The sequence below is a fragment of the Larimichthys crocea genome, chromosome VIII (genome assembly GCF_000972845.2).
Source record: "Larimichthys crocea isolate SSNF chromosome VIII, L_crocea_2.0, whole genome shotgun sequence".
NCBI classification, from domain to species: domain Eukaryota; kingdom Metazoa; phylum Chordata; class Actinopteri; family Sciaenidae; genus Larimichthys; species Larimichthys crocea.
The window spans coordinates 4,472,311-4,498,279 of record NC_040018.1 but is presented as its reverse complement, the minus strand read 5'-3'; the positions used below and the strand labels follow the sequence as shown (position 1 = coordinate 4,498,279).

General features: G+C 41.5%; 1 protein-coding gene across 2 annotated transcripts; it reads left to right on the top strand.

Moving 5' to 3' along the window:
• The first annotated feature begins 239 nt into the window (after nt 1–239).
• On the top strand, nt 240–25,961 carry bbox1 (butyrobetaine (gamma), 2-oxoglutarate dioxygenase (gamma-butyrobetaine hydroxylase) 1). 2 transcript variants are annotated; one of them, XM_019273414.2, is made up of 9 exons: nt 240–320; nt 2,978–3,032; nt 5,124–5,588; nt 7,442–7,556; nt 20,378–20,576; nt 21,415–21,520; nt 21,703–21,899; nt 23,059–23,225; nt 24,776–25,961. In XM_019273414.2, exons 3-9 carry the CDS (start codon nt 5,184–5,186, stop codon nt 24,934–24,936), a joined length of 1,350 nt encoding a protein of 449 aa, XP_019128959.1. In that variant the 5' UTR covers nt 240–320; nt 2,978–3,032; nt 5,124–5,183; the 3' UTR covers nt 24,937–25,961. The 2 variants fall into 2 exon arrangements, with proteins under 2 accessions (XP_019128959.1, XP_010731252.1); XM_010732950.3 differs by having other exon boundaries at nt 241–324.
• The last annotated feature ends 8 nt before the right edge of the window (nt 25,962–25,969 follow it).

Sequence of the window (25,969 nt, the reverse complement as noted above, 5' to 3'; positions counted from 1 at the left end):
AACAAACGTGTGTAATTTAAAACATCTAAATAGCAGTGTAACCCTGATTTAGTGTTACTTACTGTTACTGTTGTTGTTGTGACACGTGTGCACTAACGTCAGTTGCAAAGGTGACTGATCACAATCATCAACTTACCCTTTGAAACTCAACATAACTGTGTTAGGTTGTAAATTCAGTGGCCGTGTGTAATCCTGGGTTAATAATTACAAAATCAAGCTTTTAAAACGTGAACTCAGATGTCCGCAGGTCTCATTTGGATTGAAGGCTGTACTGCACGTCCACTGCTCACCACCCCTGAACTGGATAAAATACGTAGGAAGTAAGTAAGTAAACTGAAAGAGGTATGATTGAACACAGAAAAAAATAATTTTATTATTGATGGTGTCAGTGGGTTTCTTGATTAAATGAGTAACTGTTTGGTCTAATGAAATGCCTATTAAAAAGAGGAAGGAAGCATCTTTTGAGTGTTGACACATGGCCAGTCTCAGTGCAACACTGTTCAGTAGCATGTGTTTGTTGTGGCACTCTTAAATGAACCATCAGTTCAAATTAAAAGTTCAAATTAAAAAGAGATTTAATTTACTCTCATATCACAAAGTAAAGCAGTAAACTGTCACATTCTAGAGCTGGGAGCGGCAAATGTTTGGGATTCATGCCAGATGAATAACAAAAACAATTCACTGATCATCAAGTAATCTTCATCAGCTCTGGTGCAGTTGAAGAGCCTCATTTCTGTGCATCTGTGTGCGCACTCAGCTGTGGGCATTACCGAGGGCAGCGATAATTAGCTTAGGCGTACTAACAACATGGCTCCAGGGATGCCAAAACTAAAATATGTCAACAACTATTAGATGGATTTCCGTGAAATTTTTGTACTAACATTCGTGCACCCCAAAGGATTAACCCTACTGATTGGTGATTCCTTGACTTTTTCTCTTGTGCCACCATCAGGCTGACATTTTTGGTTCAGAAGTAAATTAAATTATGTAGCATCTGCAAACAGCCAAACATCAAGCAAGTGTAACAACACAAGTTAAGCAGCCAGCTGATCTTACTTACTAGCTCAGCGTCTTTCATCCTTTTATTTCACAAAGCTCTCGCCAACGACTAAAAGTCAGTCCCAGATTTTTACTCTTGTCCAGCAGCTTCCTGCTTGTACTCTCTCGTTTTCTCTTTTTAGCTTCCTCCGTCAACGTCCTCTTCATAATTTCAGCTTCTGTCATTATGTCCATAGAGGCTGGTGAGCCAGGTTACATTGTTCGTGTACCCAGCTCTGGTTCTGGCACGAAAACAGCTCAACTCCACGTTAGCATTTGCTTGCACTTTGGGTCTGAAAACTTGCTTTTCCCGTTGGTCCAAAACACCTGTGGTACAAACACTAACACTCAGACCTCACAGTTCAGGCAGCCTGGCTAACAAACTGAGCAAATATTAGCTGACAGCCCCTACAGTTTGCAGCAGTTTACTTTACCGTCCATCAGGAAACTCTGTTCGTGTCATGTGCAACAGTTAGAGGAAATCAAAGGTAACATTTTTTCTCTATAATATATGATCCAGTTTCAAATCAAAATAAGTTGGTGGTGTGTGACTTAGTCCCGTAAAGCATTATGTACTTCTCACAGGTGAGAAAGCACAAAGTGGGAATGACAGAGACACCATTCACCTGATTATATGTCAGTGTAACATCAAATTTATGGTAGAATAGTTACATGGTGTCGCTTTAAACATGGGAATCTCCCCCATCTCATGCATCCAACATGGTGTGAACTAAAGATATTCAAAGACTTTTCATCTAGAGCAGGTCAAAGTTTTTACTTATTCAGGGTTAGGGTTACCTCAGCTGTGTGCTTAGTTCTTATTGAGCAAATTTAAGCATGCTAAAAGGCTGAACTGTGGTGAAATATTACACCGGCTGAACATGTGCATGCTGATGTCAGCATTTAGCTCAAAGCACCACTGTGTCTACAGTCTCATAGGGCTTTAGCACAGCTGGTAAATCACTAATCGGGAGCTCTCAGATCCCATAAAACCATTGTACCTCCACCCATTCAGAGACAATTGGTTGGTGGTTGAGATTCAGCCTCATTCAGGATCTTTTAATTGTTTCAACACAGACCCAAAGCAGGGGTGCCGTATGGGGGGAAAAGTTAGGACAATTCAAAGGGCCCACAACTGACAGGGGCCCCAAAAAATAGGTGAACACCAATATAAAATTATTAAACCATCATCACTGAGTATATATATTTCAAATATAATAAAGAAATTAATTATCTCGTCATTTTTACGTGTTTTGGGCAGTAAAAGTTAAATAAAAGTGGCCTTTCGCACATTTTTATGGTGGCTTTTAATCTTGCATCAAATAGTGAACTGCACTGCATAGTGTATGCAGACCTGCATGCATGTACAAATGACCAGCAGTAAATATTGTGCTAGCACTAGTATTGAACTACAAGACGCAAAACAGTTGCAAGCGTTTAATTAGAGTAATGTAAAGCTTTTGATGGGATAGTTAGGTCCTAGAGATGTGATGTCAACAGCTGCACAGAGGGGGCCCAATTTGATTTTTTTTGTCATGGGGCACAAAATTCCTGGCGGTGCCCCTGACCCAAAGTGCAGGCAAATGCTAATGTGGAGTCGAGCTGTTGTCGTGCCAGAACCGGAGCTCCACTAGCGTCTATCTAATCTTACACACCCAATTTAAGAAGCAAAAGCCACTGCACTACATTTGTGTTGTGAACAAAACTAATGGTAGGAGTAATCAATGCTCGCTTTTCTAGGGTGGGGCTACTAACACTTTATGACTAATTATCGCTTATCAAAACACAACAACCGTGTTGGATCAGGGTCTTTATTATCAGTTGGGACTGAAAAAGTAGGGCAACGTTCATGCACTTCACTTGCACTGATTATGTCATCATGTACAGTCTCTGCCGGTCCAACCTTTCACCTACTTTTCTCTCTCTCACACACTGACAGCTGCTATTTGTGTTGACGGAGGCGAGGAGAGGAGAGGACGGCTAAACATTAACAGGTAACGTCTAGTGTAACTTTTTTTTTCTCCCCCGCCAAGTTGTTACTGTACGTCTTCGTGGCACGTTAATTCATAAAAACCTTCAAAAAAAAAAAAGAAGAAGCTGTGACTCGTTAGCCTCTCTTGTTAGCTCAGAAAGTGAAACAAGGATGAAGCGTTAGCAGCTGTGTAGTTGTAGCTAACAAACCGGCGGACGAGGTATGTCAACGGTTAACGGCTAAAAACGGTCGTCTAACGGCCAAACGGCGGTTTAACCGTTAGGCTGCAACAACAACAACAACAACAACGGAAGTAATAGCACGGATAGCTTAGCTTTGGTCTCTTTTCTAGTCTTGTCTAGTTGTATTCAGTGTGTGTCTGTTAACGTGCTAGTCAAATCCACCTGCTGCCGGTTTAAATAAGTTTGTTAGAGAAAGGTAAAGCTCGAGTGAAGCAGTTTTTAAATGAGATGTAGCTGCAGTATACCTGTCTAAACAAGCCTGTGCAAACACACACACACACCCACACTGATGCAAGAGAGGAAGGAAGACATTACACCTCGTCTATAGAGCAAAATCAACTGTATTTGTAATGTTTCTGTCTCTTTATCATTCCTTTTATCATCTTTTTTTTTTACCTTGAACCCCATACCTGCATTTTAAATGTCCCTTTTTATCCCCTCTTTCCTACATCTACCTCTGACTTCTAAGGCAGTGGTTCTTAACCTTGTTGGAGCCCCACCAGTTTCATATGCTCATTCACCGAACCCTTCTTTAGTAAAAAATAAAATATGATTTTTTTTTTTACTGGTGCACAAAATGAACCGTGCATTAACATAACCTTGTTCAAATAACAAAACCAACACAGTGCATGAACTCACAACAACTTACCTCAGTGTGACTTCTGCTGTTGCCTTTGAGAGACCAGTTCAGATATGCGTGGCTTCACCTTGGCAAGTGCCAGTCTCATGTCATTTTCACAGCAAAGTCTGTTCCTTTTCTTAGTTTTTATGTCCAGCATCCTCGAAAACGATTGCTCACAAAGATATGTTGTAACAAATGGTATAAAAAATTCCAGGGCTGAGGCTCCACCGAACCCCTGAGACCGACTCGAACCCAGGTTAAGAACCACTGTTCTAAGCTTTCTTAATTTCAAGAATAACCAGTTTTTTGAATTTATTTTAATGAATTTGTTTTTGGATAGTCTTAAGGAAGTCTTACAAACACAAAACAGGCACACGATATGTACGAAAAAGACACGAGGTAGATAAAATGAAGGCGTATGATCGTAGTATAAAACAGAGTTAAAGTTTAAGGGAGGGAAGAACATATTGTTCTATCCATGTGAGAAATATACAAAGGGATATATGCATAAACTCTGTACATTGACAAACGTAGGTAAATGCATTTGTTACCAATGATACTAATTCAGATCCCTTCCCATCAGGTCAAACAGAGTCAGAGTGCTGCTGTTGGTTTTCTTAATTAGTTAATTGAAAACATCTGCTACTATTTCACGTCAAAACTGCCACTGTGAAAAATCTGCCACTTTTTCTCATCTTTGAGTCGAGGAATCGTCTTTCACCGGTTTTCCTCTTTCGTTTTTTGGCTTGTTTATTTTTGTTACCCAAATGAACAATCAATAATTTGAGGGGAAATAATCAGCTGATTGATCAACAACCAAAATAAGTGGCAATTGCAGCCCTAGTTAAATAATCTGAGGCCACTAATGTGTCTGGCACAGGAAAACTGCTCAACAAAACCGCACACAGGTGCAGGTTTTTGGACCGAGACACATTTTTAAAGTGTGTTTTCTTAAAATACTGTTGCTGTTTTTCATTTCTGATACATCCAGGTTTCATTTTGAACTGTGTCTGATTAGTTTTGTTCAAACACAAATGTGGTGCAATGGAAAATTGGTTGTGTAAGATGGATAGATTAGATAGAGGCTGGTGGAGTTCTGCTCTGCAGCACGAATACATACATAACAGCAGACAATCTGCATATTATTACAATACAACACAAGGAGGTAGGAGACTCTGATGTAACTAAACACATCAATTGGTGATGACTGATGCGTGATTCTCTATTCTCTCATTTTCATTATGTACAGAGTTGGAGTCCCTTTTTGATCTAGAGACGTAGTTGCCTGGACGAAACCAACCAACCAAAAATGTGGATGAGTACATTTTCACGTTTTGCCCTGCCCGTCCTGCAGAGGAGCACTTCTGCCATGGCCTGCCAAGCTCTGAGGGCTTGCCGTAGACCGGCAAAGGCTGCAGGTCCGCTACCTTCTTGGCTGACTTCAGCGCAGCTTCGTGGCCATCAGACACTGGGGTCAGCTTCCCTCCCACTGGCTCGCCACTCGGTGAGGCACGTCCGGGCTCTGGATGAGGACAGACTAATGGAGGTGGAGTGGGAGGATGGAGGCCACAGTCTGTACCCATTCACCTGGCTGAGAGACAACTGCCAGTGTCCGCTGTGCACCCTGGAGTCAGCTCAGGCCCGGAAGCTGTTGATGTCCGATCTTGATGTCCACACAGGGGTCGATGTCGTGGAGGTCACCAATGACAACAAGGTATGCTGCTGCCATTATCTGACTTATGGTTTTCAGGGTCCACCGGCTCAGTATGAATGTTTTATATCAGTGAAAAAATGATGTGTAAATGTCCAATAAATTTTCCAGAGCCTACATCCTGGTTCAACATGAACTTCCTTTCAGTACTGCAGTCTTAAACACAGTTTTACAATTCCACTGGATGGCAGTAATGGACGTTTTGGGTGCATTAAGTTTCATTCTCACTTACAGTTAATCTCGTAAAACTTAAAACCGTACATTACAATACACTATACTATATAATACTTCCATGCAGAGGTTGCATTAGACTTTCTCGTCCATCATTTTAGCAGACAAGGCCATAAAACGCTGTCATAATCTATTAAAAGCTGTCATATAAATCATAGCCTCCTACTGAACCCAGTAATTCACCTTGACCTCCTCGCTTCCCCTGTAATTTTACCTGCCGCTGGCTGACCTCGTTTATCAACCACATCAGTTATTAGGCTTTCTAAAGGAACTTCAGACGCTCGGCTATGTACTGATATAGTCTACCAGTGCTAAAGCTAGCTGGACAATGAGGTTGTGCATGTGAGACAAGACTGCTACATAATGGCTAATTAATCTGCACACCAGAGCTCTAACAAAGGGGGTCTACATATGGTTAGGGAACATTCAGACAGGATCCAGGCTGCAGACAAGAAAACATGGAGCGGAGTTAAATTGTAAGTACAGAGAAGAAGGCGTCTCAACCAACCAGAGATGAAGAAGAAATACTTTTTAGGCCACATTCAGCAGGGGTATCTGTCAAAAAATGCAGCGACCTGCAGTGGAGAAGTTGAGCTCAACTTTTGGAAACAGCCCAGTGTAAGCGTGTTATCGGTTTGACGAGATATAGACAATGAATGGAGCACTGGCATCGAGAAAACCGATTAAATCAGCAAAGGAAAAAGTTACTTCTCTATAGTTTCGCCATGGTTACGTTACAAAAAGACAAATCCACACCCTACTGCACAACCCTGCGGCAACTCGCTGCAGCACCTCATCCTGTCTGAGTGTAACCTTAATCTGTCAAAATGATGGACGGCCTTCAGATTTTTTCCATCATTGCCACAGAAAATATTCGGTTAACGCAACCTCTCCTTTCATGTTACTGTCCTTACCTACACATTATGGGAAATGAACGGCATCTAAACTTTATTTATTGTTTGACGGCGACTGCCAGGTGATAAACTGCGCAGTAAGACAATCTAATCTTGGCAGAAGCACACATTCAGCTTGACCTTTAAGTCCTCCAAAGGAACCACCTTTGTGAGCTTTGTGTCCTTCTGGATTCAGCCCTAGAGCCCTGAACAGATTGCTTTACATCACGGTGCTGCCAAGCTACCGTGTGTTATTTGTTTTTGTTGTAAAAATCAAAAACAGTAAGTTTCTTGTATTGTTTTTGTTTGCTGCACCAAGATTTACTGAGTAGCCTATTATAGTAAACATGTGTTCTGAGTACCACAACCATGATTTCATGCTTGCCTCTGGCTAAAGAAAAGATGGATAGATGCAGCACTGGCAAAAGGCCCCACAAGTATTAAAAAAACAGATGGGAAGCGCAGGAAATCCTCCATTCTTTTTCACTTTTATGAACCCAAAGAGCATCTTCGAAGCTTAACCTTCAAGGAGCATGCTAGTCTTATTTTCTGGATCACCTATGATTTAGAATCACTCAGTATGTTTAACCACATCTTTGCTAGTCAATAAAAAGGTTGTTGTTACTCGATAGAGAGTCAGTGCACAATGGCTCGATGGTTTATCACAACAAAAAGATCTCAAATATTTGGGTCGGTTAGGATTGGGCAAAGAGCTTTTTTTGCTCTCCACAGGTGTCCATTGTGTGGCCCGACCAGCACACCAGCGTGTTCGACGCAGAATGGCTGAAGAAACGCTGTTTCTCTACTGCTGCCAGACAAGCAATGCGAGAAGAGCTTTTCCTCAACGGTGAGTCATGGTTTTATATTTTACACATACAGAGACTTTGTGTCACCATATTGCAGCATGAATTGCGAGCTAGACACAGATTTAGAAGCTGGATACATGAAAATAAACACAGCCAGAGCACAACAGGTAGAGTATCATAGTTTAGTCTAAGAATCCACCTGGATAGTCTCAGTTTTCTGAGACATTTCAGACTGACTGTGGAGGGTTTGACTGGTCTGAGCGTCTGATTGGCGGCTGCGGTTGGTGATGTCAGGCTGTGTTTTTCCAAAAGCTGCATCCGGCACAACTGCTCTGCTCGCACCACCACAGCCTAAACGCACTACCTGAAATGAAACGCCGGATCCTGGCCTAATAATTACTACTTCTTCATCTTGGGTTGGGTTTGCTTACAAAGCCTACCCCCAATGCATTTGATTTCAACAGCAGCACAAACTCTACTTTGAAAATGATCATGCAGTTGAATAAACAAAAACTGAACATCATAGCCTTCTTGAAATGAAGATTTATTGCAGCCCGGTCCACCTAATACAATGTGTATAGAGTGTATTTTTGAGGTCTAGCTATTTATGTAGAACTTTGGGTTCAATTTGTGATCTACATGACAACTAGAAGGCGCTCATCTCTTCCCAAATGTATTTACCATCTGTATGCATGCATGAACTCGGTGACAAGATAAAAAAATATACACATGATGAATACAAACTACAGACAACAAAGGCCTGTGCTGATTGAACTGCACTGGTCTGCAACTAATGATTACGTTCTAATTGATTACCCTGTGGTTGATGTAATGGTCAAAGAGATGATTTTTAAAGGAGGCCATAAATCACAACATACCTGTCGCACAAAACACTGCATGAATTACTGCATTTACAAAGCGGTGACTGAGAGCAGCAATTTGTCTGCTTGCCAAGCAGCGAGTGTTACCTGATTGTACATGAATAACAATCCAGCTGGCCAGACGAAGCTCATCATGGGTGACATTTTCCACACTGCAACTCTGTGCCATTGTGAAACCCATATTTAACATTGAATACACACTTTTATCATCAACATTAAAAGTTTTTTCTGCATATCTCAGTACAAAGTCCCCCCAAAACTGTTTAAATTCTCAATATTCATACTTTATAGACATGTGATTAGTCAGTATCATTGATTTTTATAATGACTTTTTATCAAACCGGTAACACATTTACTGTAATTTGTTGTTTTCATATTTTCCTTCCTTGTTGGAAAGTGTGTAACTGTGTACTTTCCTGCATGACATTTAAAGGTCCAGTGCGTCAGATTTACAAGGTTTCTGTTTACAGAATGTGGCAGAAATGGAATATAACATGAATAACTATGTTTTCCTTGATGTAAAATCACTTGAAAATAAGAATTGCTGTGTTTTTGTATCATATCTACAGATACCATGGCTCCTCTTCCAGAGAGCCTGCCACGTAGAAACAGTGTTTATACCACAGCCCAGACAAAATAAAAACTTGCTCTAGATAGAGCCTTAGAGCCTAGTTTCTCCCTCATGCTATGAAGGAGAAGGTGAGGTGAGGGGTGAGTCGGCACAATCAGTGACAACACCGCTAGATGGCAGTTTTTGCTCTAGCAGTGTTACAAATAAACACAGTAATTACATCATTTTTAGACACTTTCATTGTTTTCATCATTATTAATTGATTATAATACATTATTAGTTATTCGTCTGACAGCAGTAAGCTTTACTTGCAAAGAAGAATATCAGAATTGCCTGAATTAGGTGTGTTTAACACTTAATATTTAACACTTGGCATGTGGCAACAGCAAGAAGTGAGTGGCTGTGAACAAAATGCTTGTTCACATTCATTATGTAGTTAAGCAGCATCTGTGTGTGTGTGTGTGTGTGTGTGTGTGCAGCTGTTATAAATTGGCGGACTTTCTCCGCTAACCTTTCCTTAGGGGGGGAAAAAGATGCCCCTGATTTAAACTCTTCTTTCCGCACATTTTTTTTTTCCTCGGTAACATAACAGGGTTGTTAAGGAAGGAAGGTTTTTCTAAAGACTGGAAAGAGAAATCATTTTACAGTACATTTACAATGGCTCAATACACTTTACAGTCTGCCAGACAGCGGAGGAGAAAGTTTAGCTGTGGAACAAGGTAGCTGCATTTCAGTGGAGCGGGGGATGGACTGCAGTCGGTTTGTGTACACACACGTGGTCCTGAAGGACCCACAGGGCTGAGTGGCTCCTATTCTGTTCCAGACTGATTAAGGTTATGTGTGTGTGTGTGTGTTGGAGAACTCCTCCATTCATGTTGAAGTGTAAACAGATCCCCCCTCATAGCAATTTACACACAGATAGTCATTTTGTAGTGTGGATTCTTTTCAGCCAGGAGCGCTCCTGGAAGACACTGCTTAACTCATACACCAAAACACAAGACGACGTGTACACACACACACACACACACACTTGGGTTTCTCTGGGTTTAATTATTTCTTCATGAACACCAGCCTGAAATTCCCTAATGCCAAAAAATAGTGTAAAGGACCAAGTTGGACCAAAAGATGGATCATGAATAGTCACTCTTTTACGTCTTCGTCACTGTAGCGTAGTCCACAGTTTGAATTTCTGTTTCCCTTTTCATGCGGTGCACCCAGATTTTACAGGCCCGTGTGTGCCTGTTAAAATGTTCTCAACGGTGAAAGTTTAGTGCACACGGGACACTGCGAGGTCAATATGAAAATTGGAGCTCTGGGGATATTATTCACCCTGTACTATACCTCCTGCTTTTATGTGTCCTGTAATGTTTTTGTCTTCTGCTGTTACTGTTTCTATGGAGTTGTGCAAGTCAAACCGCAGTATGTAGTTCAGCAGGAGCTATTATTGGAGGGGAGACATAGTAGACTAGTACTACTCAAGGGCACTTTTTTAATATGTTTATTAAACCGTCCCAAATACATCAATCAATCAGAATGTGTTGAATTTGAGCTTCTCGTACATTTTAGAATAGTTTCCGATGGCAAGCGTTCAGGGCAACTTTATGATCCGAGCGTTAATTAGTGAGCAAATTCCCAGTTTCCATCAATCTTAGGCATTTTCCTTTCTAAATGGCTCTCTGTGCATCGTAACTGTTCTAGGTCTTTATTTCCAAATCTCTACTGTAGCATATTGGATGCACGTGTGTTTTGTCAGCATCTGTAGTTTAATGTATTTCTGTCTGCCCCAGAAGAAACTGAACCACGATGCAGCTTCTGAAAGGCTGGTGTCTGTTAAACTGTGAGCCTCATTCAGACTCCCTTCTGTCTCTGCCATATGGAAAACTGATTTAGAGTGAGGGTCAAGAAAAGATCTGCATGTTCTTACCAAACACAAGCTCACTGTTGTCAGTATTTCCTTCCTTGGGAACGAAGAAATCCCAGAGCCTGTAGGTATGTGCAACCAGGAATTGAAACTCAAACCCCGGTGTGTGAGACTGAGAAGACATTTTCTCACTGAATCTCTAATATGCTAACAGACTGTAAAGTTAAAGTTTCCTTTCCTTGGACAAACTTCTTCATGGGCCACTGAGTAGCATCTACTATTTGTTGTCATTTAATTGCCTTTTATATTTGTCTTGTGTTCATTCATCGATGTGTTCATGACCTTTGGAGTTGAGACGTGCCTTTTTTTTTCCCGCCACGCGCACTTTGAACCTTTCACGTCACCTAACGGAGAGTGATGATGTCGAACTGCTGCCGGGAACACCAAAAGCTGATGTCACTCACAACCTTATCTGCAGTGACGCTTCCTCGCACTGATAAATCTGTCACTGATTTACTCAAAACGCCTGCCAGATGCTTTTAATATTTGAACCATGTCATCGTCTCAGGCCTCCCATTTTTCGCTTGTCATGTTTATTTAGTCGGGGAGGGAATCATGACTAATTTTATGTCACTTGTATTTAAAAGATGGCTATGACATTAGTTAAATGGATTTTTAGAAATGTAAAAATATGCCAATACACAGCTCGCAGCCCCTTTTTTCTCACAATAATCCACTCACATCGGCTGCTTGTAAAAAGAGAGTTTGTCTTCTGTCCAAGATGCCTTTACAGCCATTCTCTAATTCACTAAACTGTTTGAATTGCTTGCCCTCAACAAGCCATAATGGCATGTCATTTTTATAATGTTGCGTAAAGTTGAGTCATTTGCTTTGATCACTCTGAATAACTGCATCAAGTTATACTAATAAAAGTAAGTACCGCTGCCTTGGCCGTCTCTTGCCAGCCTTCCTTTCACATTTCTTTCTGCTCTGCACTTCGAGGTCTGATGTGGTTTTACACATCAAGCAGCGATGGTAGAATAGTAGTTTGACCACACAGAGCTGAGAAACAAAAGAAAAACTTTCACCTCAATTTACTATAATCCTTTGTTTCTCTTGTTCCTCCAGTTCATTTGCTAATTTTATGTTTTAGTAGCAGAACAAAAGCAGAGTCGACACGCTGTAAGTTTATCAAACTTGATTTGATTATTTTATCCCTATTCTGTTTTATTTAGTTACATTTGGGCTTTTTAATTAACTCTGTCCTTATGTTTGGTGCTTCAACACTTGTACTGATCAGTACAGCTGCTGTTGATGAAGCCCCAAGTGAAAAGAGATCAATATGATACCTTACAGTATAGTTTAGTTCAATGTATTGTACAATAACACATTAGAAAGTCGAACACTGTACAGACGTTTCTAAACTAAAGGTCACAGCATGTGGTTATATTCCATAAATTACAGACAGTCATAAGTGTTTCAAACTTTAGGAAACATCGAAGGAAGTATGCTGGAAAAATGCTGTGAAAGTTATTGAAGCAACATTTCTCAGGAGTGGTTGACAGAAAACAATGACGACACTAAAGGTGCGATGAGATCCACTTAGTATCCGGCGAGATCACATCTGGAAGCATCTCTGAATGCTCCGGATGATAGGTTGACGTAACTGCGACCTGGGTGGTGCTTTCATATGTAACAGCTAAACAATACAAGAAGATATGTTTATGAAAACATGCAAACAGTTTCATATTTGATCAGCGCCACTGAGTTTGATGGTTTGTTCTAAGTTTTTTTTTGTGTGCCTGTTACGCTGGACAGACTTCATTTACATGAAATTGAAGATGAGTCGTGTTTATGCACATTTAGAGAAGTGAAACAGTCAAGTCGACATGGCGTATCCATCATGCTCCGCATGGCCGGAGCTCCTGCTCTCCATAGAAAATGATTAGGTGTGTCTTCACCATAACAGCTGTATCTGTTATAAAGGATCCTCTATGTTTGGCCTGCCAAAGAAAAAAAAAACATCCCTAGTTACTAGTCTTAGCCAAAAATGTGTAAAAATCTTTAACCATAAGCTGTCAACAAGTCCTTGGCACTTCATCACATCTTTGCTTCAGCTGTCTGGTCTTAATCAGCCTTTTTTCAGCATTATGAAAGTATCTGTGAAGCTGTCAAACATCTGACAAAGGCCACACATCTCCTAAGTACAAGGTGACAAATATTCCTCAGCAGTGTGTACTTTATTCCAGACTGAAAGTATTTGTAGTACTAACATTTAGATACCAATACAGGCAGATGATCTTTATCAGGCATGAGTAATGCTTTTATCCTGTTGATCAAATAACATCTTAAATCAATTAAATTGATCCAGAGCAAACCACGGCCATTTCAAAGGCTTTGTTCCTGTTGCATGTTTTTGTTCAGGTTTACTAAAAATATGTGGAGAGCAAGCCTTTTTAGTTAAACCTCTAGCCCTCTCAGCTATGAAACATTACATGTTACATTAGCTATGCAACGTTGGATGTACTCTGCATCCATCACCACCAACCATCTTCATAAATCCTTGACTATACACCTACCATTTTAAACTTTTAAGACTTTTGCTTAGATGATTTTTATCTTTTGATGCATTTTTATACCATTATTCTTATTACTGTCTAAACTGATTTTTTTAAAACTTATTTACATAGTGAGTTCTAGCATACGTAGCATTTTATTTCAGAGTAGTAGTACTTTACTGCTTACATTTCCATTGGCCTATAAAAAAAGTGTATAAATTGAAACGCATTGTTCTGCACATACCGTTATCAATAATGCTTTAGAGCTATACGTTTTATCTGCAGTTCCTTTGGCAGCAATCTGGAAACCCATCGCTATTGTACGAGAACGATTTAGTCCCTGGGGGTCCAGTGTAGTCAGCAGATATTCAGATAACGGATATCCATGCCAAGAGTTTCTCTGCAGTCCAATTAGAAATGGATACACAAGAATGACGATACATTTCAGCTATAAACAGATTTCTGCATATGAACGCAAATAACTAAATTGGCATCAGACGATAGTTGATGGGTTCCAAGATTGCATTTCGTTTCCCCACAGACTGTTAAAAGTTGCTCAGATGTGACTGGTCATACTCAAACGGAAACCAGACCACTCTTGAGTGCCAAATTCCTTGTCCCTCGCCAATCGATCATACATTCATATGCAGATATTTGTTTATAGAGATTATCTTGGCAGTAGATTGCCATGTAAGTTTGTGTTCTCATTTCCCATGTTGAATACTTACACTGTACGTCAATTACGTTCCATTGGGATTGGGCAATTATTGTAAACTTCGTGACCAACTGGTCTGACGCACTCCTAAACGGATTCAGCTGAGTTTGGACGTTCTTCCATTAAGTCTACTGACTGATTCTATAACTTAGCCAAGTAGCAGCTGATTTGTCATTTCCCTGTCTGGCTAGTGTTTCCCCCCTTTGCCATCTGGTTTGAATTTAGTCTTCTGTGTCATCACTCGTCGGTTGACAGAAAGGCTCCTGGAAACATAGCTGTGGAGGTCCATCCATGGAAAACCTTGTGTTTTTCCAAACCTGACCATCACTTCACATACCGCTTACAGCTTCAGCAGAACGGACTCCTCAAACACGTGCTTACATACACGTGTACATGCTGTCTTATCAACCTGAAAGGAATGTGAGGAATCTGAACTGTAAACTATGACTTGAGTGTTTTTAATTTGTCTGAATTAGTTTTTTATCATCGTGGAGTGTTGCTGTCATAGACTGCTGAGTGTCTTAGCAACTTCGATTTGTCAGAAAACACTGGTGGTCAGCCAGATCTGACACGTTTTGGACGCCTTTTTTGAGAGAAGTTCGGCTCCCTTTTAACAAATTTCACTATTTTCTACCCACACGCAGTTTGTTTTTCACGGTCTATTCCTGTAATTCCTTCACGGATCAACTATATTTGGGTTAAATCCCCTTTTCTTTGTCATCTCTTTTGAAAATTCAACACCTTAACACCAGGCTGCACAGAAAGCTTGGTGATTATAATGATTGGATTTTTCATTTTCTCTGGCAAGCCAGACCTCCCGCTTGGCACTTTTAATAATACTGAAAGCATTGAGCATAAGTTGGCAAAAAAAAAAAGACATGATTTGACAAACTACTGCAAGGCTCAGGAGAATTTTGGGAACCCGAACTTGCTGATGGAGAAAAGAGTCGAGTTTGGATTAGTGTGTGTGGAGGGCCTGCAGCTCTCCAGTGAGAAAACACTGCTCAGTCTGTCTCCTCCAAAAGTGGGAATGCAGAGGTTGGCTGCTCTGTCTTCCCGGCATGTTTCATAGATAAAGGTGTGTTTGTTGAATTAGTGGAGGGTGGAGTGCAGCTCCATTGATATACAGACACGCATTGTGTACGCCGTGAAAACAAACAAATGTGCTAATTGTTGGCTGGAATATAATTAGGAACACAGTTTCTTTTTGTGTTTCAAACGTCTGGACTCGTGTCTCGGATCATTATTCTTTGCCATCTTATTCGTTTACTTTAATACACTGTCTACCAAAAGAAACAAAGTCTATGAATGTATGTTTGCAGGTTTTGGCTGTTTTCACTTTTTAACATTTTACCAAATCTGCCAAACTCTACTTTTTAAAACAAATAATTTAATTGCTTCAAGTTGTCATGCTAATTTTAATAATAACGAATGAACGCTTGTGTTTCCAGTATGGTAATGTAACGGGTGCTACGTCTTCCCAAGAAACTCTCATCAATCATTTAGCAGATTTTGTCCGTGCAGCTGTTTACAAGCCAAACTGGGGGCGTAAACCAGGTTTAAATTAGAGTCGTATTCACTTAGACATAACAGAGATGGATCAATGTTAATGATTTATTACTTACTGTGATTAATGAGGAAGTCGGTCGCATGATTCTTCTCTATTCTATTCAGTGGTGCAGGAAGTATTCAGAGCTTTTGCTTCAGCAGAGGTAGCAACACTGTACACATGCACATTAAAAAGCACATACATAACATTTTTATTTAACCTTTTATTGAATCAGGAAAGGTCCCATTGAGTATCCAAACGCTTCTCTCCAAGTTCTGTATGAACATTTGGTGCACACAACATATAAACATTCCTCAATTTGAACAAGTACTGATCATCACACTTCTGAGAATTATAAGAACATAGACAGAATGGGAGAAACCCAAGAGTCTCCTTGTATATGAATATATACCAATGTGTGTGGGCCTGCGGGCTGCTAAACAAGGCCGTCCAACCAAAGAATAAAGCTCACAGTGGTGAGTCAGAGCTTTACAGTTAAGTCTTTTTTTTTTTTTTTACAATAAAAGAAAAACACAACTTGTTTCTGTAATGGAAACTTTAACTTTAGAGATTTAAGCCTCAGTTTTTTTAACCAAACACTGTACACATGGCCTCAAAGTCAAAGAATCATTGAATCTCTATGTTTCTAGTTAATGAGGCAAATAATGCAGAACAACGGCTCTCTTAGTGTTTTGCTGCTGTACGATTATTGGATTATTATTATTATTATTATTATGGTTGATCAAGGTGGTACTTTATATATTTGTCTTTATTTAGCTGCTGTTCGATTGTTTAATCCATACAAATGCATCATATTTTATAAGATCATTGTACATTTTGTATATGAAATCATTAATTTAGAAAGTAACTACTAGTTACTAACTAGTACATACAGCCGTCAAATATAGGTAGTGAAGCAAAAAGTACAATATTTCTCTCTGAGTTGTAAGATGAGTAAATGAAGTTGCACCACTGGCTTTCTTGATGACACATGACTAAAATTAAATAAATGGGATACTTGGATCAAACTGCAGCTGAAATTACACAGTCTTGTTCTGTTTTGTTTCAGTAAAACGTGCTTCTAGTTAAGAACAACAGCTTGAATCTAATTTCTAACGCTTATACTTTCTAAAGAGGTCGTTCATGCCCATCTGGCTCCGAGCCCTCCACTGTGCATTCCACAGACGGCCCATTGAAGTGAGCTGATCCGAGCTCTGTGATAAAACTTAACCAAGTCAAAACAAAACTCTCCGGATAACTGCAGCGATTCAAGCAGAGCTTTTGAAGGCACTCCCAGCTGCAGAGGAGAGCGACGCAGCCCTCTGAGCTTCAACAGAGAACAGTGGAGGGGAGAGCCAAACTGCCATGAGCTGCCTGACAGCCACAGGAGCCACGGCTTCAGGTTTCCTCATCTGGAAAAGCCACTGTAGCAGACCACGACCACGGGGAATCAGGAGAGGGGATTATGCACATATACTGTCTTGTCAGGCTGTCAGTGGTGTCCTTCGAGCGCATGCCGGCTAAATCCTTCCCATGAAAAGCGATTTTAACACAAATGAGCACATTTGCTGATTTTGTTTGGCCACTTGGGGGCAGCGGAAACGAGCTGTAAACACAAAATGAATTATTGTAATCCATCAACTTATGAGTTGATAAACTTAGCAAACAGTACAGAGCAACACAGTCATAATTTGGAGTTGTTTTTCTGGCCACCTTGTGAGTGTAAGTCTGATTCTCTTTCTCATAGCTCTGCTTTTTGTCTCTATCAACTCCAGTGAAAAATACCTGGCTCTGTGCTGCTGAATGCTTCACTACGTGCTGTTCACTGCTGAGCAGGTAGTGTACAAAGTGTTTTCCTGGAAACCTGTGCTATGAGAGTGACATAGCATGAACCGAAACACCAAAGTTGCAACAGGACAGCTAAACTATGAGCTCACTGGTAAGATGAGCGGAGTGCCGCTCCACAGAGTGCAGAAATATCAATCAGATGTACTGAAGTGTCAAAATAAAAGTTCCTAGTTTATTAATATGTATTAAATTACTTTATCCATTAAAATATAAGCAGCAAGATGTATAAATCACATGTAAGATGACTCTGCATCAATGAAAGGAAACCTATTAAAAACATGACAACATATATTACATATCTCATATCACTGAGGTAACTGGGTCTGTGAACATATATAAAGACCGAGTATATAGCCTATGGTTAAAATATATGGCCGTGCCCCTGTGGGTCCTGACCCGCAGGTTACAGCAACTGACAAGATTTAAGATTACAAAGCAAATACTGACGCTGTTGTTACGTCCCAGCTCGTGTCGGGAAAGGTAGGAACATAAAGCAGTCCCCAGGTAGTAAATGAAATACTTTCTTTACTTTGAAACTTTTGGGGATTTATCACCAAACACAGTACATGTGGTTTAAAAATCAGGGAATCATCGATCAGAACCTCAAAGCACATAAACGCAAGCCGCCACGACTGCCGGGCTCTTCTAGATTAAATGAGATCTTCAGATTGGTGACTGGGGATTGGTTGGTCCAATCGTTGTTCTCCAGGACTCCAGGAAGCGGTGATGGAGGTGACCACGCCCTGTCAGCTGGAGCCAATCATATCAATCATCAATCTTTGCATACGTAATGAACACTGGACACACAACATTTTAATGTAAACAAGTTAAACTAGTAACTGTAGCTGAAAGTGTTCTTCCTTTTAAAATAAGGTGACTCAGAAGTACTCAAGTAATTCAAAACATTTTAATAAGCACAACTACTTAGATAAATGTATTTTCCACCATTGAAGCTCTAGATTTGTATCTGCAGCGAGCTCCGGTGACAAGGCGATTATTTGTTCTTTTCAATCTGCAGCCAACATGAGAGACCAAAATAAAAGACCAGTTAAAAACAAGCACATGTTTGGATCTCATCAGACCGATGAGAAGGCAGAGATTTTTTTTCCGACCCGGGCCACCTCAGCGCAAACCGGCTCGACAGCGAGCGCGGCGAGCGTTCACAATGAGATCGTGGTTGAACCGCGGCCAGGACTGTGCACAGCTGATGTATATGCACAGTGCGACCAGCGCTGTTAGCCTCTTTGTCACAGGTGAGACCCTAAACCGCGGAGTTGAAACACTACCGTGCCCCGTACAAGACATCCAGTTTCACAAGAGGCATTGTTACATTCAGGCTTGACCTTTGCCCGAGTTCCTCTTTCTCGGCCTTTGTTTCCCTCGGCCTTCCTGACAGGTTTTAATAAGCGGGGGGTTCCTGACCCTTTGAACTGCGTGGCCAGAAGCTGATTACTTGCGACAACAGCCCGGAGGGAGGTTCAGTGAGTCACGATGATCACTGTGTTTCTGACTGATGTTGCAACTCCTGTGCACCTTTCTCGCTGAAATTCCTCATCACCCGTGAGAGTCTGCGCGTTGTAAAAGCTTTACGGCCTTCAGAGCCAACAGTCTCATTGTCTTTTAATGTTTCAGACACTTTTAGAGGACAATAAATTATGCATAAAGTTCAGCGAGCTTGCCTTGTGTGTGTCCATCTCCCAAAAGTCTTTTATAGCCCCGCAGTGTGTTTGCGATGCAGCCATTCGGAAAAAGTTGTTTTGAGGTTGGTGGGTAGTGAAAAGAGACATTAGGAGGAGTCACAAACATCAGACAGGTACACCATCTCCTCAGCTAAGCCCTCCTCCTCCTCCACAAATGTACTTAGCAGCTGTTTCTGTGAAAGTCGCTGGAGAGAGGCTGCATGGAAAAAGGAGTCGAGCCAGCTGGGTGGAGAGCTGTGGGAGGATTTTTTCCACTTCTGTCTGTCCGACAGAGACAGGCTGTTTTTTTTTTTTTTTTTTTTTTTGGTCTTTTTCTCAGCGTCTATTCATCTTGAAGCGTCGCATGCATGGGGCGTGCTGCGACGCTCTTCCAACGGAGAGCGATAATTAAGTTCATAATTAATAGTTTCCTTTTTGTAACAAGACAAACTGCAACACTGCCAGACGCTTCTTCAAGTTTCAGCCTGAAAAAGCCTGAAAAATGTATTTTATATGACACGAAGTGTGTTCATACTTGTGACATTTTCTTTGCCCAGACAATACTTTCCACACGTTTTATTTGATTCTCTTGGAATGAAAACATGTCCTAAAGGTAGCGACGTGTGTTGATGGAAAGTATCAAGGAATGTCAATGTGCTGGAGCTCATCCCAGACACACACCTGGATGCTTCTGCTCCGTGTTCGTCAGCTAAAACACACAACGGGATAATGTCTGCACAGGTGTCTTTAATGGAAGCATTAAGCATCTTTATGAACACAAGCTCACGTCAGTAAACTCCGAACGGAGGCCGTTATTTCCGCCAGTAAAGCAGTTGTTGGGATTTATCTGTGCAACATGGAGGAACATGCAGATTCCTACTGGAGCAGAAGCTGACACAGTGATATCAGAGACGATAACGAGGGAGCAGGAGGGAGGAAGATGAATGAATAGAACATCTGATAAAGGTGCTTTGATACGGGCCGGTTCTGTTCTTGTTGGACGAGGTTTGTTTGTTAAACAGAGCAGCTACAGCACAGGACAAAGACTCAGTGTCGGGTGGAAAAGCTTCATGGTGGCACACTGCAGACGCAGCTTATTTCTTGTCAGACAGAGAGCCGTAAAAAGAAACCCAACTGTGTGGATGTAAATCTCCACTCAGATGAAATAACATTCCTTCCATGCTCTCTTTCCTCTTCCAGAGAGATATTATTGGGACTCCAAGCTGCGCATTCCCACAGCAGACTACCAGGAAGTCCTCCACGATGACAAAGCCGCGCTGGCCTGGCTCTTGGCCCTGCGTCGCGTTGGCATCGTGTACCTGAAGGGGGCTCCGGTAGAGCAAGGCCAAGTCGCCAGGCTCGCTCAGAGGATTGGCTATCTCAGGCTGACTTTCTACGGGTAAGACTCTGTGACGTTCATCCATTTCGCTGCACTCATCCCGAGCCAAAGCCACTGTTTAATAATCGGACTCCCCTCTAAATCTTGAAGTGCTGATTTTTTTCCACTGATCATATTTAAGCTGGAGTGCAGCCCGGGGAGTGTTATTAGTAAGAATTAAATCTGAAAGACCTTTTTATTTACATCCCAGCCATCTGAAGAAAATGGCTAGATATTTTGATGAAAGAAGTTCTCAGTCTCACTTTGCAACATTAAAATGTGTCCACCGGTCAATTATCTGTGGCTTCCATTGGATTTTGGTTGCATGGAAACGTTTAGAGAGTGTCTGTTAGTCACCCACCCCTCCTCACTTTGACTTAGCGTGGCGTTGATTATTTGAGGACAGAGACGAGGAAAACAACCTTAAAGCATTCCAGCTTCTTTTTTTTTTAAGCCAGAGGAATTACCTGGTGCACTCAGTCAGAACAGAGGTTTGGAGCGTGACGCTTTTTTCCACTGCCAGCGAATGAGCTCATACGGCTGGAAGAAAAGAAACTGCAGACTAAAGCTTGAAGGCCTGCCATCAGAGAAACTAGACTGTTTTACGAGTCGGGCATCCAAACGAGGCATGCAAACAGAACATGGAAGATAACTTCACCTCATTAGTGCCCCGATTCCTGCTGCATCTCAATGAAGTTGTACTTCAGAGGTTTCCGTGAAGCCGCCCTGTTTGTCCTCAGGGATCCCTGCAAAGTTCATCTCATCTCTGCGCACAGTCAGATTGTCCCTGCTTATCCTCTAAAGCCAAAGTGAAATAATTAACATGGAGTGTATTAATGAATGTTATCTCTGTCCTCAGGCACACGTGGCAGGTCCAGGACAAATACATGGCTAACAATGTAGCCTACACCTCAGGAAGGCTGAGCCTCCACACGGACTACCCTGCCTTACACTTTGCACCTGGAGTGAGTAAAATCTGATTTGTACGGTCCGTTTAGAGGAGGAAACTGCACCAAACAGACATGCTATGACTTAATGAACTGACGTGCTGCTTTTTATAAGTTTGTTTCAGCCGCTGGCATCCGGCTGTTACGTTGTCTCGAGTTGTAAAAAAGCAGCATTTGTGCGGCATGTGTGTGCGCTGTAGGTGCAGTTCCTGCACTGCATCAACCAGGCCGTGGAAGGAGGGGAGAGCGAGGTGGTGGACGGCTTCCACATGGCCGAGCAGCTGCGGAGAGAAGACCCGGAGGCCTTCCGGATACTCTCCTCGCTCCACGTCGACTTCACCGACACGGGGATGGACTACTGCGACTTCATGCTGCAGTCCAAGAAATGCATCATCGAGTAAGTGGAGACTGCCGGATCACGTGTGATCTGTTTTTATTAACACACGCGTGCACGCGCATACACACACACACACACTCTATCTGTGTGTGAGGGAGATTTAGCAGAAATTGAAATGACTCAAAATAAGATGCAGAGGTTCATCTCTCCTGTGTGTGTGTGAGAGAGTTTGTGTGATTTGAAATGGGACACTGCCATCTGCTGTTAAGAGTTATTACGTCCAAACATGGCCTCCAAACCCAAAGAGTGAGTCTAATGTTCATCTCTCCACATACTTTTAGATATTTAGTTTTAAAAAAAACTGATGCGATCAGCTGTGAAGATGATAATTAATCACATGTCCAAGTCCTCTCTGGTGCTGTGAAGATGATAATTAATCACATGTCCAAGTCCTCTCTGGTTAAAACGACTGGAACCAGGGAACTAAAAAAGATACAAAGATATTTAATTCACGACTGGAGAAGATGATGAGATGATAAACAGAAAAATAATCTGCAACCTAACTGATGAATGTTTTTTTATTATTATTTTCATATAATAAAATGTTTATTATTGTTATTTAGTGTTTCAACATTTTGATGGAAGCAGCTGAAGAGTGACAGGAAAGCGTGGACAGAAAGCGAGGGGAGGACATGCAGCAGGGCGTTGTTGTAAAACTCTTGTCTGAGCTCCTCGTTTGAATATTTTCTGGTCGTATGAATATTTTCTGGTCGTATGAATGCTCCTGGTTGGTTGTTTTGGGTTCATTTTACAGCATTTTCTAAAATTTCATACCATTTTCAACCATTTTCTAGTTCACAGTAAAAAATAAATCAATTCACACTGGAATTTTACGTTTATACAAAGTAGTAAATGTTCGATATTCTCTCCTGGCTGCTATTTGGAAAGTTAATTTCAGTTATGGATTTGCACAGAAGAGATCTCTGTTAAAGGGTCACGTATGCCTGTGACTGGATTTGTCTGAAAGATGAGTGAGGACAAACATTTAATAAAGAGAAGTGTCTGATACTGATCCTGAACCACACTGTTCAGTTTGCTTTTAGATCTTCTTATTCTGCCGTCAGTGATCTTAATATGTTTTTAAATGTATAGTTCACATTTGCTTGATGACTTCAATCAATTATCAACATTGTTTAATTAACCTCGTCCTTCATCTCAGCTTGGATGGTGAAGGCCGTGTGGTGAGGATAAACTACAACAACGCCACCAGAGACTCCGTGCTGGACCTCCCCTTACATCAGGTCCAGCCCTTCTACAGAGCACTGAAGGCGTACGTGGACATCATGAACCGAGCGGAGAACGTGGTCACCTACAGGATGGAGCCAGGTCAGTGTGCAGCTTCTCAAAACTTAATTTAAGCTTCAAAGGTTTTTACAAGACAAAACATTTCGATTTAATGGATGAAAAATGAAAATAAGACAGAAGAAAGGACGACAAACAGAACACGACCTTTCACGACAATGTGCGACATCTTCATCTTCATCAAGGTCACCTAGACTAAATCTAATTACCCACCGCCCAGCAAAGAGTCTGCCGCATCGAGTGACAGAGACGGAGTAACGACATTGTACCAGACACTCAGGACATCAGAGTGGAGCAGGACGGTGCCATTAGTAGGGAGACGGCGTACGGGCGGTAGGAAGGGTTCAAGCCTCCATGTTAGAAAGCATCCGTCTTGATTCCGCGTCCTTCACCGCGCTCCAGACGAACCTGTTAGTCTCAAGTGTTTCCATGCAGGGCTGCTGACTTTGTGACCGAGACGAGCAGCTGGAGCGTCATTCTTTGAGAATAAGGTCATGGACGTAGTCATCAAGTTCATATTTATGGACGTTTTAAACTAGTCAGCCTTCAGACTTCCTGATATCAGCCTGATTATATCCCGATCTGGCAGACGTAGAGCGTCTGATCCCACACAATGATGGCTTTTCCAGCTCCTTCCAAGTGAAATCACACAGCAGTGATTGGTCTGGAAGCAAAATGTATTCGGACATGTTTCTTGGCCACAACTGTTGTGGAGAAATTGCTGAAGTCAAAGCTCAATGGTGAGGTCAGGAAGGAAGAAAGTGTTCAGGAGCCTCTGACGTCTTATGCTGTATTATTTATTGATGCTTGGCCAAGGAGAATTAGAGACACTCTCAAAGTTCATCAGAAGTGCCTGAGTCGGTCTCACATTCTGCCCGACTCGTGCTGGTGGATCGACTTTAAACCCAAAGATAACACCACAAATACAAATACACAAAGAGAATGTCTTTACCCATGCAGGTGTTATTGTCAACATATTCTAGTCTGGAGACACAGATGTCTGTTTACGCAGATTGGAACGTCAACAGCAACTATCTATTATGTCTATGAAGGCAGCAACAGGTCTCTCTGACCCTGGACACCACAGTGTTGAGATAGACTGGCACCAACTGTTCTCAGTCAAAGACAAACAATTAATACTGAGGACCTCAAGGCCCACACGTGACCTCCGGTTACCTAAGGATAGAAAATGCCATAACAACAACAACCAAACCTCCAGGACGAGCTTTTGCAATCTTAGTGGTTCAATCGTGACATAAATTGTGTCCGTCACGTGAAGCATGAAGAGTTTTCGTATCAAGTTGAATCCGTTTGGCCTGATGACATTCGGCAGTCTACAAGAGCTGCATGATTAAATCACTTTGTTCCCATTGAAGCCAGAGGAGGGTGAGACCACAAGTTGATTGTAGAAGATCTGAGTCATTTTATGCCTGGAAATCTTTTTTTTTTTTTTGGCTTCACGTGACTCTAAAAATCACTTAATCCATCACCGTGACGATCTTAACAGACGTGTATATATCGTGTAGTTTGACCCGTCAGACTGTTTCTGACCTGTGGGTGTTGTTTTATTTCAGGTGACATAGTGACCTTCGATAACTGGCGTCTGCTGCACGGGCGGAGGAGCTACATCAGCAGGCCAGACATGTTGCGACACCTGGAGGGCGCCTACCTGGACTGGGACGAAGTCATGTCTCGCCTTCGGATACTCCGCAGCTCGGTCAATGAGGACGTGTGAGCTCCGTTAAAAAAAGTTTACAGTGTAGTTTACAGCCTTTGTCGAGGATCTAAACGATGTCGGGCGGGTGAAAAGTTAAAGTTAAGCTAAAAAAAAAAACGCTGAGACGACGGAGGAGAAAAAAAATCCGACGAGGGGTCAAGAGCTACATCTCTGACTCTGAAATTGTCAAGCTTTAAATCATGGAATTATTATTATTATTATATCATACAATGATCGAGTTGGGATGCTTTTGATTGGTGACAGCAACTTCTCACGTAGCAGCCTTAGAGCAACGCTTCAATGCAAAGATACTTTTTTTTCTTGTAGTGTCAAGGATGTTTTTATAAGCTTAAACTTATGTGGGTACCCACATTATGATCATGATGCTGTCAGTGTGAAGTTCTCTAAGCTGATTCATCATTCCCCGTTCTCACTATTAATAATACATTTACAGCCCACCATGTTGTTTAATGAGTCAGAAGTCTCTACTTATGCTCATTACAGTGTACAGTAAACTGTTCATTACTGTATGTAGGGAGTGATTTCAGACTCAGCCCTGATAGAAATTCTACTACAATACCACAGTGCTTTTACCTTTTTAAGGATTTGAAAATTCTTTAGATAAACCACATCAGATTATCTGATACACGTATCGTCACGTCCTGTTTATCTTAGTGAATAAAAGTCGTCGTTCTTTGAGGACGTTTGCGCCGTTAAAACTCCTGAATGTGATCAGGTGGATAGATTTTTGTTCACGGTGCTCAAAGCATCGAAGAATCATGTCGTCACAGTGACTCGTCAGGTTCATCTGAATAATCCACAGATCTCTCGGGGGAAATAGTTCCTGTGAAAACTGTTGATGGGGAAGTCAGTGGATTATCTACAAGTGTGAAAGACCTTTTTTTTTTTTTTTTTAAATTGGCTGCTGTGAAAGATCAAAGATCCAAAACTGAGTCATGTGATTTTTGTAAATAGGATCTTATGAAGACCCGTCAACTGTTTTTACGATGTTATTAAAAAGCACAGCGTGCTTCATGTTGGCACACGGCCA